The 13,247-nt window shown below is 38.5% G+C and overlaps 2 protein-coding genes across 14 annotated transcripts; both read left to right on the plus strand.

Moving 5' to 3' along the window:
• On the plus strand, positions 1–1,533 carry LOC131329535 (gibberellin-regulated protein 1). Its single transcript, XM_058362705.1, has 3 exons — positions 1–256; positions 397–448; positions 1,096–1,533. The coding sequence occupies exons 1-3, from the start codon at positions 161–163 to the stop codon at positions 1,275–1,277; spliced, it is 330 nt and encodes a 109-aa protein (XP_058218688.1). The 5' UTR covers positions 1–160; the 3' UTR covers positions 1,278–1,533.
• Positions 1,534–6,468: 4,935 nt separating this feature from the next.
• LOC131329831 (uncharacterized) lies at positions 6,469–12,559 on the plus strand. 13 transcript variants are annotated; one of them, XM_058363208.1, is made up of 14 exons: positions 6,469–6,633; positions 7,522–7,712; positions 8,273–8,470; positions 8,555–8,606; positions 9,267–9,385; positions 9,495–9,690; positions 9,783–10,002; positions 10,087–10,153; positions 10,238–10,298; positions 10,410–10,461; positions 10,538–10,622; positions 10,920–11,264; positions 11,348–11,542; positions 11,815–12,559. In XM_058363208.1, exons 2-14 carry the CDS (start codon positions 7,632–7,634, stop codon positions 12,118–12,120), a joined length of 1,977 nt encoding a protein of 658 aa, XP_058219191.1. In that variant the 5' UTR covers positions 6,469–6,633; positions 7,522–7,631; the 3' UTR covers positions 12,121–12,559. The 13 variants fall into 13 exon arrangements, with proteins under 13 accessions (XP_058219191.1, XP_058219199.1, XP_058219202.1 ...); XM_058363216.1 differs by lacking the exon at positions 7,522–7,712; XM_058363219.1 differs by lacking the exon at positions 7,522–7,712 and having other exon boundaries at positions 10,087–10,147.
• Positions 12,560–13,247: the final 688 nt, after the last annotated feature.

Here is a 13,247-nt window from a genome sequence, read left to right on the forward strand (position 1 = left end):
CAGCTCGAACGCACCTAACCCACCCTCTCTCCCTCTCTCTCTCTCTCTATAAATACACCACATATTTTCTCTCTCATTTCACAACAAAGAATTAATTCAGATAGATCTAGTTACCAACTTTAGTAGAATATTTTGGTACAAAAGCCTAGCTTGGCCTTCTATGCTGATCACCATGGCTATCTCTAAGGCTGTGATTGCTTCACTTCTCGTTTCTCTTCTCATCTTCCATCTTGTTGAAGCTGATAATCATGAAATGGTAAGAGTTAATTTTCTCCTAATTAACCAATAAACTTTTTATGTGGTGGTTGAATAATTCTGTTCTAAATTTGATTCATCTTTCCTCACGTTTCTCTGTTTTCTAACCTTAGAAACAAAATCGGTTTTCCCATTATACAGGCGTCCGGGCGCAACGAAGGCGGCGTAGCTCGCTCTCTCCTCGAGAAAATAGGTTCTCTTTCCTTTGTGTATATACAAACATGATTCTATCAACTTTTGAAAAATAAATTTGTTCAAACATATTAATTAAATTCCACTTCTGTGTAGCTCACTTAATGCAGAAAGCAATTTTTGTTTTTCCCTTGTGTAACGGTGGGATAGTAAATGAGATTACTCAGTAGGGTTGATGTTGGTCTATCAACTCGAACTAACATATCCTAATCTAGTGGAACTTGTCCACCCGCTCCTAAGAAAATAAAACTTTTTGAAAAAAAAATATTTAATCTGTATGGCACTTGTTCGTCACCCTCGTATTTCATCGATGAATCGAATGAACGTAACTAGTTCCATGTTAGAGAAAAATTAACGTAAATAAAGAAGCAAGGTGATTCAGATTGTGACATGAATGTGTGGTGAGAGAAAATAGTGTTAAGAAGAATTGGTACTTTGTCACCCTCTAGTTTAAAAGGAGCATAGGGTGTTTAATTTCATTTCCAGCTAAAAACATTTGTTGTTTTTAATTAACGCACAATCGATCTTATAAGTACAAGTGCCACATTATTCTGAACAAGTAATTTATTTCGGAAGATCTGTTTTATGGTACTTTTGGAATAAGTAATTTGGTGTGTGGATCGATACATCGGTTACGTTTTCACACAGATTGTGCGGCGGCGTGCAACGGGAGGTGTAGGCTATCGTCGAGGCCGAGACTGTGCAAGAGGGCATGCGGAACATGCTGTCAGCGTTGCAACTGCGTGCCACCAGGCACTTCCGGTAACACAGAGGTTTGTCCATGTTATGCTAGCTTGACCACCCACGGTGGCCGGAAGAAGTGCCCGTGAATAATTTCACCAAACACGGTGGTGGCTGCGAGGCGGCGGAGGTGGTGGGTGAATCTTGGATAGATATATCTATATATGGCTAGTCCTACCCGTGTTAAGTATTTTGCCATAAGAGGAGGTTGATAATTAAATAAAGATGTCTCTGTATGGCAGCAATGAAATACGAGATTCATTTAATTTTATGTAATTTCCATTTTACTCGTGTGGGCTTGTTGAAGGGAAATGTTTATTGACAATAAATAAAGTACTTTAAATATGATTTCTACGTTTTTTCCCTTTTCAAGCATACCTCCGAGCCGTCGGATCGTGCATCCAACAGTTCAGATCTCATCTCGGCAATGAACGGCTTTCGATCATTGGTTGTCGAGATGAGATCCGAACCGTCGGATACACGATCCGATGGCTCGGAAGTGCTCATCATGGTGTACAGCACCAACCCAAAAAGGCACGTAGCCATAATTAAGCGGAAGTATTGATTGATGGAGAGATTCGTGGGAGTTTTCTTTTTGGTACGTTGAAAACGCATAGAACTAAATCGAAAAGGAGTACCGCATCAGGAGTGCGAGCATTGTTAGGTTAGTAAATAAGAACATAAGTATTTAAATTTGTAGAGTGATTTTGTCATTTCTCTTTTCTCTAACGTCACTCTCTTTTGTGTCTCTCTATTATCTTATTTGTTTTATGAGAGAAGGAAAATGCCGTTAGAGAAAAAATAGAGTGACAAAATCAATTGCTTTTAATTCACTAAGATCAAGACATAAATAAAGGAAAATAATTTTTTTATCTCAAGGAAAATAATTTTGGCACTCCAATTTTTTATGATAACACTCCAAAATTTGTTCTTTAGTGTGTCTTGCTATGTATAATGTGTAGTATAATTTTTACACTAAAAAATAAGTTTTAAAGTGACATTATAAAAAAATAGAGTGTCAAAATCATTTTCCTAAATAAATTCTCCAAATATAATGGCTATTTAATTTCTCTTATAAACTTATGGAAAATTCTAAAATCAGCTTAATGGGCTGACAATAGTGAGTGTGTGAATGTATATTAAAAGGTGGAAAAAATGCACAAAATACGTGTTTTTCTTATCTTTTAGCGTGTTTATCGTCAGTCCAGTGGGCTGACAATAGCAAGACCGTAAACGTATTACTCACTTTGCCTAACCAAAGTACTTACTAGGAGTACTAGAGTATTAGATAGATCAATGATTGCACGTGCAACAAGCACGCTGGTCCGAGGTTTTTGGCTTTCCCGAGTGGGATTCGCTTTTCTTTTCCCTGCACAGTGTAGAGTACACGAGAAAAACTTTTTTGCGGTCTTCCGTGAAAAACAGTTTACAAAACCCAAATCGCGCGTGTCTAGAGTGAATTGGACAGTTCGAATTTTAATGAATTCTTAAAAAAAAAAAATATTCGGATCGTTAATTGCCGAAATAGATAGCTATGATTTGATGCCTCCACAAATAACTTGTTGTCTATCTCAAAGTACAAGGGCTCTCTAGTTCTTGAAACAGGTAGAATTAAAGTTCTAGAGAGCACAAAGAAGAAGAAGATGATGAAATATTCTCTTTCTTTATGCGTTTGATTAATAACAACATGGTCATGAGTGGAAACCACATAATTTTCTTGTATGACCCACCTATGCATCTAAACTGTTCAATTTTTCGGCAAAATTAGTTAGCGAAAATCTTACTCCATGCATTACTAGCTTAATTAACGAACAATATATACACGAAATTTCATGTTGCAACGTGAAAAGTGTGAAAAAGAAACCATAAAATACTCCGTATGTAAGATTTTGCCATTGGCCTCGACCGTCGTAGAAAAAGAAGCTAGACAGAGCATACTATAGAGAGTAGTCGCGGTAAATTAGATTCTTCTTCTTCTTTTTTCCTTGAGTTTTTTAAAATTAATGTAAGGATTGTGATTTTGACACTCCAAAAATTGATGGAGGAGCTCCAAAACTGAACTATGTTGATACACAAAACGACATCGTTTTGGAGTTCATCCATCAATTTTTTGAGTGCTAAAATCAATTTCTTGTATGTAATTCTGAGTTTTGGGCTCATTTGAACTGTTGTATTGGGTGTTCATTATTGGGGACTTTGGGGGTGCAAGCCCACAGCGTACCGGGCCAAAGGTCTCCAAATGAAGCCTAAAAAAGTTACTACTATTGCATTTAGAGTTTGGGGAAGGTACTGATCGAATGGGCAGCTCCATTAACAACTCTAGGCACATCCAACTTAAAGAGTTTACGAAACGTACTCCGCAGCAATGGCTTTGATGTCTTGAATAATAACTTCACATTCCCATGGCGGGACTAGCTCCGAGACACACAAGAGTGATCATGAGATGCTTATTAGTATCGTTTTCCACCTGATCAGTGCGATGAAGGTTCGAGGATTTCGCCATTAATTTACACGCTTCTTGAAACGTTCGAGTCGAATGGCCAGGGCTTCACAGGACAAAAGGTGATCATCGAGGGTCGACCTGAGGTTTTTACTCTTCTGCCGTGGACAAGATTTTTCATGCTGTCACAGGACAAAGCTTATTACTATCATTTTTACTCTTCCTTGACACAGAGTTTTGTATACTTAGGGCGAGTTCCTGATAAATTTGTTAAGACAAACGAGTTATCTTGAATAGTAATTGGTTTTTAACTAAATATCTAAAATATTGAAAATACCGTTTAGTCAAAAGCGTACATGAACTCGCCCTAAGTATTGGAATGAAATTTGTAGCCCATTAACATGTCGAGTTTTCTTCCACGTAATTATGTCTACCCCAAAGTCATTGCTGAGAAGCCCACACAACATCTTGTCAACTTTCCTACCTAACAGAGAGGTCCAAAGGCCTTCAATTGTTTGACGGAGATCAAACCCGTTATGTAACGACCCGCTCTTGCTCTGTATAATATTATACGCTTTGAACGTCAAATCTCATCAGACTCACCCATGATTACCCCAGGGCGAGTACGCTTAACTGTGAAGTTTTAATGAGAAGTTCCAGATGGGCCGACGCCCTCACAGCTTTAAAAGACCTTGTACAAGATAAGATGACAATATATTATTTATAGCACACAGTTTACACTTCACCAAGCGATGTGAAACCACCCCCGATTGACCCCTTTGGTCACCGGTCAAACAACCCTTGCGCGGGTCTCAACCGTTCGACTACTACCTAGAACTTCCTAGGGGCGAGCCTTCACAAGTTACATCGTTCAAACTTTGATGTACAAAAAAGTGTGATAGATCTTACTCGGATAAATATTGACATCCGATTAATTTCAGTTGTAATATAATTAAATTTCTTTACCAACCCTACAAGATAATAAATTGATGTACTTGAGTTTGACCTCTTGTTTGCTCGATAAAGTTCATTTAAGATCGATTGTTCAATAAACTATACTAAACTTAATCATTTTTTCCTGAAGCTCATGAAAATTCAAAACAAACTTGAAACAAGTTATTACTTGACTCGTTTTGTGTATAACACCTGAAAAACTTAAGCTACTCAAGATTAGCTTAATCAAATAACTCATTTGACTTCTGTCAGATAAACAAATTAAGGGGGGTGTTCCGGTTTCTCCAAAAAGTTTTTTTTTTTTTTTTTGAAAAAGAAGATAATTTCAAGCTCAAAAATCATGTGTTTACGCAAATAATTTTTCTACCAATATGAATCTTGTTTGATAGAGATCTTTTATACGGTGCAAAAAAAAATAAAAAAATTTATTTTTTATTTTCATTATATTTGAAAATTAAAAAAAAAAAGAACTTTTAAAAAAAGAATGCAAACTGGAACACCCCCTAAGTTTGAATATATTTTAAAATTCGTTAAATTTTCAAATTAAAAATCAGACCCCATATTGATTTCAACAAACTTAAGTTTCAACTCTCCATAAATAAAAGGAAATAAGAGTCGCGCAACATGCATGACTGATGACTATCCCACCACGCCAAAAGTCTCAAAGAGAATCAACATCATTGCCGATTCTGTACACTCCACTGGAGACTTGTTATCTTAATGGAGTAAATTCACCAATTCTTGAAAAAGAAAATAATTCACCAAGGTTTTTTTATTTAAAATAACTCACGTGTCCGAACCTGTTTTTTGCGCACCTAATTCACTAAGGTTTTTACTTACCACTTCGATTAATATGTTCTTATTACGACACTCTTATAACACTGGTGAAGTAGCTCACGAATCGTAGGTAAGCATTGATGTGACCAAGACTCCAAACGAGTCAAGGCGAGCTTAGTTGAAGGGAAATATTAACGTGCTCAAGCTTGTATATTAGTAAGTTTTTAGGAAATTCAACCTCTCGATATTAATAAATATTCTTTTTATAGCTCAGGTACTCGAATCATCGCTTACGGGACACCTCAACTAAATAATAATCAGTTAACGTGCCCAGTCCAAACCGAGTAGGCCTAAGACTTGAGTCTAGCTCAAAATAATTCACGAGCTGAGTAAATTGAACATTAACGCTTGCACAGATATCCTTGACTATGCTCAATGGAGTAACTTTATTGTTTGCTCCTAATATTTATTTTTCGGTATAAATTCATAAAACTCTCATCATAAACTTGTAATATCTGTTTTTGGTATGCAAGTTGCTTCAGAATTATTATCAAAGCCAACAGAATAAAATTGTCTGAATAGTACATATCTTCTAACTAGTACAATGGCGATCCAATGTTTAGCCAATTCAAGCTTGTTTACTTAACATAATGATTGAACTGAACTTCGATAGTCCAATGAGTCCTTGTCGAACCAACACAACATACATGCTATGTGCACAATATGTCTCCTGCTTTCGTCAAGTCGAGCCTCGAAGCGATACTGAAGAGCTTGGTCCATTTGCATTCTTAAAATTGTGAGAACTGTGAGTAGCAGTTTAGCCAAATATAAGAAGGAAAAAATGTCGGAAATGCGAGGCTCCTGATTATTTTTGTTTCAAAACAGAGTTAATCAAAGAAAATTGGAATTTACACGAGTTGTAGTTCCACGTGGATCGGAGACACGGTGGCAGAAAGTGGTGGGGTTGGCCGACGTGGCTGCCACGTGCAATCTCACCCGAGTAATCCAACGGTTACCACTTGCCGTAGCGTCGATCATCGAATGACGTAACGTGGGACCCTTCATCTTGTGGAATTTTTCCATCTCCATAAAAATAAATGTGAAGAGAGAGAGAGAGAGCTCTTCGAGTTTTGGGGTCTGTTGCTAGGAGTGAATCTGAGCTTCTCTGGACAGTTGGAAAATGTGAAGAGAGAGAGAGAGAGAGAGAGAGAGAGAGAGAGAGAGACAGAACTGAAATACACAACAAATTCTTTATTCTTCTCACAAATTGGAAGGTTATTCTCAGACTCTCGCGTAATTTTCTATGCTTGTTCTTCATTCAATCGGTCTTGGCTCAAAATTCGATCATAAACCAATTTTCATCTGCTTCAATTGTTCATATTTTGCTCGTAACTGTTCTGGGTGTGTTCTTTCAAAATTCCAATTAACGATTCCATAAATATCTGAAGAATCAGAACAAATGTGTAGTTTTCTTATCTGTTGGGAGAATATCTGTAATTTGTTTGGTATATCTCTAAAGAAACACTGATGCTTACTGGATTCTGTGATATGGGATTCGTAGATTATACTCCTGCGTATTTTGAAGCCGTACTCTGATGCTCTGTTCCTTTACATGTATGGGTTCAATATGATATTTAATCTGAATATTTTCTTTTCTTGATCCCAATTCCACTGGATTTCTCGAGAATTTAACGGGTGTTTTTTTATTAGTATGATTCTTTTTATTCGGTTCATCTCCCCCTTTGTTTACTTTCCTGCGTGTTCTTTTGTGCCATCTCTCTCTCTCGTGTAGATGAGTTTTTCGTGAAGAACCTGATTCTCTCTGAGCACGAGGGACGAATTCGCTTTTACTTTTAACCACCTCTTTACTTTCCACTAGTATCTCTTTGAGAGAGAGAGAGAGAGAAGCAAGACCCAGAAAGATGCGCAGAAATATCTGGCTAATTTAATTGATCCTCTTTCTTCGTTTCCTATTTTTGGACCAGATAGAAAAAACCCAAAACCCACTCCCAACTTTCTCGCTCCTCTTTCAGCCGAACTTTTCGTTGCCAAATCCTGATTCCAAGCAATCGATTCAGCTCATACTATTATTTTTTTCTTGGCCTAGTTAATTACTGCAAATCTGATTTCTCTATCCTTCTGATGACATTGTACGAACTCAGATTGTAGAGAGAACAAAGGATATCAACTCTCCTCTTTATTAGACGAGTTTTTCGAGGTGAGTTTGATCGAATTTGGGCCGCTTTCAAATGCTGTTGTTGTCGTCTCAGAAATGGACAGGAGTCGAGACGAGAGGCGTGGAGGAGCGAGGCGGTTCTCGCCTGCAAAACGACACACTATGAGCTACTATCTGGTAACTGTTGATTGTGGATTTACGGAATTCTCCTCCGTTCCTCAACGAATTTTCATTTTCCCCCGTGCAAGGTTTGTAAATAACACTAGGGGACCGTGTCTCGGTCACAGTATCCGTGTAACGGTTGTAGCAAAAATTGGATGTAGCGGGCGTGAATTTTTAAAAATTATTTTGTACAGCAAAGCACTTGAAACGGTCATAGCAGTCTAGTATCGCGTCTATAAAGTGGGGAAAAAGTCGTGATACGTATTGGAAATTGGCCAATGCAAATGTGAATTTTTATTACGCTGGTATATTGAAGTTGGAGGATCGAAAAACTGCTACGCAGCAAGCAGCCGATATTTAAATCTCTGTGGCTAAACAACAAAAGCTCATCAAAGGTTGTCTTCATGTGTGTGGAAAATTCTTACTGTTCTCTTGGTTAGTGATAAGCGGTTGCAGATAGTTCATTGCCTTCTTATTATCTCTCCCCTTTTTTTTCCTGGATTGTTCTTTGTGTTGTGTTCCTCTCTTCATTTGATTACTAGCAACTCATTTTAATGTGAGCGATTTGATTGAAGGATATGAAGGGCAATGGGGGAGGGTCTGTTTTTGCAAAGAAAATGAAGAAAGAGAGAATGAGAAGATTGAGTGTTGTTAGTAAAGCGAATTCGATTAACGAAAACTGCGAAATGGGTTGTGCAGCAGCTGGGTCTGATGGTGAACATGAGCTTCGTTCAACTACTAGTACTACCAAGAAATTTAAGCTTCCCAAAAAGGTAATTTTTTTGGTTATTTACGTTTATAGATTGAGAAATTCAATTGGATTGGATTGTGATTTCATGATTCTTTTTCATTTTCAGTTCTTTTATGATTGCAACACAGTGGACCATGTTCCTCGGAAGCTACGGTCAGGTGTGTAATTTCTTAATCAACTGTGGAAAATATTTTCAGATTTGTGCTTGATTTCCTTTCCATTGGAGTGATTATTTGATTTGGGTTTATCTAGTTGGAGCCCACGGGTTTTTAAGTTCGGCTCTGTCTGGTGGGTCTAGTTGGAACCTTCCTTACCTTTTACGCTTTGAAATCCTGGAATACAATTTCGCTTTTGCCTTTTGTTTCTTTTCAAGGGTGAAAGATTCCCTAGTCTTTCAAGATTGAGATAACTATTTAAAGGACCTCCGAACGCAGGTGTGTTTAACCCTTTGAAACACGTGGGACCCATGTGCATTGTACGACAAATTTGTGTTCGAAGTATTTTCCATCGATGCTGCAATTTTGCGGTGTATGGATACATGTAGAATGTTGCCTCTTCAGTCTTCTGTACCTCCAATCAGTCCAATGAGTTTGACGTCAACAATAGATGTTTGTCTTTATGATTAAAAAACATATTTCAAGCATAACATATAAGTGCAAAAGAAAGCTGATTTTTTTTCAAAAAAAAAAAACTTGGATAAGTAATGTGAAAGAAAGCTGAATGATTGATAGATTCTTAAAGATATCAGTAATCCACAAGTGGCTGAGATTTTTTCTGGATTCTGATAATGCTGCGGAACAATTCTCTCACATTTACAGCCATGAAGAAGCACAATCGTGATTCGATTTCGCCACCGTTGCCAGATGATAAGCCAAACCATGGGATCAATGGAGATGGCTTCCCTAGAAAGATTGGCACAAAGAAATCCAGACTCAATGTATTAATCATCTTTTGCCCAAAATTTTAAGTTTTTTTCTTTTTCTTTTACTTGCACTTTTTCCCCTTGACAAGGCATTAAATGTTGACAATTGGAATTGCATTTGCAGCAACAAGGAGGAGACTACTCCAATGGGTCCCAAAGCGTAGGGCCAATCACAAAAGACGAAGAAGAAGTGGTAGAGACTCTATATGCTTTGGCTGATATGTTCCCAAGCAATAACGAGAATGGTTCGGATGGTGAATTGACAGAAGCAAAATCTTGGCCTTTGCCGGAGGGAGAAAATTCAAAGCCTGCCTTTGAGGGTTTGATTCTTACATATGTCATGATACTACTCTCACTTAATTGCCTTCTCTGTTGAGCTACGTTATATTATTTCATTTAAATGATTCTGCAGCTCCTGAAGAAAAGGACTCAAAATCACTTTGCCCCTCAAATAAGGCCGAAGAAGGATTTTTAGAAGGATCAGATCAAGAAACTGTGGAAGTCAAATGTTCGAATGGATCATCACTGCCTGGTTCGCCCAAAAGCATACAACTGCAAACAAATTGTGAAGATGCTATTTCTCAAACAAATGGCCAAGCAATGTCTCAATCTGAATTGAGCCAGAGAATTTGGTGCGTGGCGTTTAGCTTTGATGCATCAAATAATTTTTTCTGCATTTTCCAGGTTTGTTCATTTCTCTTTTAATGCACTTCCAGCAGCTCTAAGCAGACAAAACACGAGGAAGCTGCAGCTTGTGCGAGAAAGCCAGAGGTTGAGGTCCGGGTTAATAGTAACTCAGATATTGCTCTCTTTCCTTTTGTAGAACTGTAAGCATGTGACTCAGAGTGGACTTGGGTTTTTGTTTAGGCTGCAGGTGTCGGTGGCCAGAGCCAACTACAATACATCCTCAAGGAGAGCAGATATAGCAGTACCATTCTCAAACTTTGTTATTTTATCGTCACCCGCAAGCTTGCTATTGTGCGTTATGACATTGACTTAACCATTGGTTGCTGATATGGATGTTCGGTGTTGTGGCCAGGCTTGCCTTTAGCCGGATCCCATGGTGTTGGGACTCAAGGACCTTCCTTGCAGTAAGTTTCTTTCTTACCTTATCCAATCTGCCATATATTCAATCTCGTTGCCAGTCCCTCATGTAAGTTGTTTCAGGTCACCCAGCGATATTACTTTCTTAGGTATGGCTGTATCTGCAACTCCATCTGGTTCAGTGAACAATTGTCCTTTAAGCAATAAGGTAAAGACTCATCCCCTAGTCTACGTATGGCTCTGTTCCGATTGATGTAGATTTCAAACAAAGGGATTTAGAGGAGTGAATTGAAGTCCTTTTAGTTAAGGATTATGGACGTAAAAGGACCCAACACAAGCCACCTGGTGCTAAACCTCTTATATTATTGGTGAAATTGAAACTTAAAAAGCCATTCATTTGTAAGTCACGTCAATTCAAACAGAACCTAGGTTTCATTCGACACGCATTTACTATTTAGTATCATGATCATATGATATGGCTTACTGGATATCACTGATAATACAGGATTCAAGAGGTCCAGTTGCAAGAAAAAAGTCATGGAAGAGATGTTCAGCTCATGTATACATAAGTCGTCTCATTAAGGTCTTGCAAATAGCTGAGAAAACAGACAGGTCACCTGCTCAGTTGACATCCAATGAAGAATCTAAACAAGGAGTTCGTTTAACAACTGAGAACTTACATGGGGTGAGAAATGGTTTGAATGGACTTGTTTCTGGGCACAGTGTAGTTGCTTCTGCTGCTGAGAATAATACCAATGAAGTTAGAAATGAAAGTCTTTTGCACAAGAGGCTCCTTCTTGATCAGCAGCAGGCTTCCACAACATCTCCCTTTTACGCTTCACAGAATCAGGTAAAACCTAATATCTATACGTTATTAGGAGAGTTAGTTTGTTAAGTTGGGTAGTTCTAAACAATGTTATTGCATTTTTGCAGAATTTTGACTTCTTGTCCTTGTCAAACGGGGGTAGTGGGGTTGAAGCTTCCAATAGTTGGAGTAAACTAGGAAACGGGCTGGACCCATCGACACAAATTCAAATACCTTACCCATTCATGCCATTCTCTGTGTCCGAAAATTGTTTTTCCTCGGCTCTTTCCACTTACCATCTTCAAGTAGCTGCAGCAAAGCAGGTGATTGCTTCTTAATTCTCTTGTATTAGTCTTCCTTGAAATGCTACTGGAAATTTCATTTGAGAGCATGGTTTTTCAATGCCATTTCAGATTAGTTTGTTTGATTGAGCTATTGAGTGAACTCTGAGCTATTGAGTGAACTCTATAGCTTTTCAAACCAGAAATTCACCATTTAAGGCTTGTCGATGTCGCAATTCGCTCAACGCTCTGGTTATTGCATGCCTTTTTCATCATGATGCATAACAGAAAATTGTTGCTGTTATTGATGACAGGTCCATATACAATCACCACCGTATATGGGAAGCCAACTTTTGGGCTCTCCTCATTTGAGTAACTCTGCTTTGCCAAAACAGCAGCAGCGATGGATTTGGACACCCCAGGTAGCAGCAGCTCAACAAAATCCTGTGGGGTCCTGTATTCCAAACTGGCAACATGGAAGACATGAATACCCTTCTTCTGCAGTCCATTATGCTCAAAATCTTGCAGGGTCTCAACCAATTCTTCCGCCTTCATATTCATCACTAGAAGTACTTGGACCTAAATATGCTCCACTCTCCCAACAGCAGCAGCAGCAGTAGGAGTTTATTTCTGTTACTTCTTCACCTTTGCACACTGCCAAATCTTAAAGGCAATACCAACATCATCTCCCGTCCGGGTACGAAATAAATGGAGTCGGTTCCTATTCTGATGCTGCACGGCCATTGCAATTAGTCTGCAACGATCGCCTATAAAGGAGATGGGCAATAAATATTGATATCTTGTTTTTCAGTATATTGGGAAACAAAGGATAAACAGAAAGAGTAATTCAGGCGTAGAGGCAGATCCAAAACCACCCTCAGGTGTTGCGCTATATGAGATTAGTAAGGAAGTGTTTGTCTGCGTCTGCATAACTTAGTGTATTGCTAGGCTTTTGGAATCTGTGTTTGGATTGGCTTCATGTGTGGAGCTACAAATCCAACTCATGGCAGCCCATGTTGTGCTAATGCAAAGGGAAATAATGGAATTTTATTTCTTCTCGACGAATTTTACAAAATGAACGAGTCCAGTCATTTTTTTTTAGTCTGAAACGAACTCACAAAAAATGACAACCGGAGGAAACTGGACCTCGAGTTCACTGGACTTGAACTCAGTCTGTTTGTAAGAGGCCCAGTGGAGAAAAAAGGTTGAGAAGATATTGAATTATAGAGAGAAAGAGAGAAGAAGAAGAAGAAGAAGAAGAGTGGATGGTGAGGATAAAACAAAGGCATTTGTATGCACGAGACACCGTATAGATCAAGTTCCCTGATGAGGTAAGAAACAGTTCAGTCCGGTTGGACTTGGTTCAGAATTTGGCAAAACTCCACTGAAATTCAGTATTTTTTCAAAAGCAGCCAGTGTTGGTACACAAGTTTCGTTTCTTTTTTTTATTCGTTCAAATGCAAAGCAAACTTCACTGCTCGAGCTCAAACCGAGCTGAAAAACTGGGCTCGAGCTCAGCTCGTCAAGGATTTGCAAAGCTTGAGCTTGGCTCCTGAATAACACAGGAACGAGCCACCTCGTCTTGAGCTCGAGATCCAAATTACTTTAGTCCATTTCTAACCACCAAAGTAGGAAATAGTACATGAATCACCACAAAAATAGTGCAAGCTAAGTACATAAGATTCCCAAATCCATCAAGGTTGAACACAATGTGGGATCTTACAAAAAAACAGCCACCAGATGACCA

This window comes from Rhododendron vialii, chromosome 6a, assembly GCF_030253575.1.
Source record: "Rhododendron vialii isolate Sample 1 chromosome 6a, ASM3025357v1".
NCBI classification, from domain to species: domain Eukaryota; kingdom Viridiplantae; phylum Streptophyta; class Magnoliopsida; order Ericales; family Ericaceae; genus Rhododendron; species Rhododendron vialii.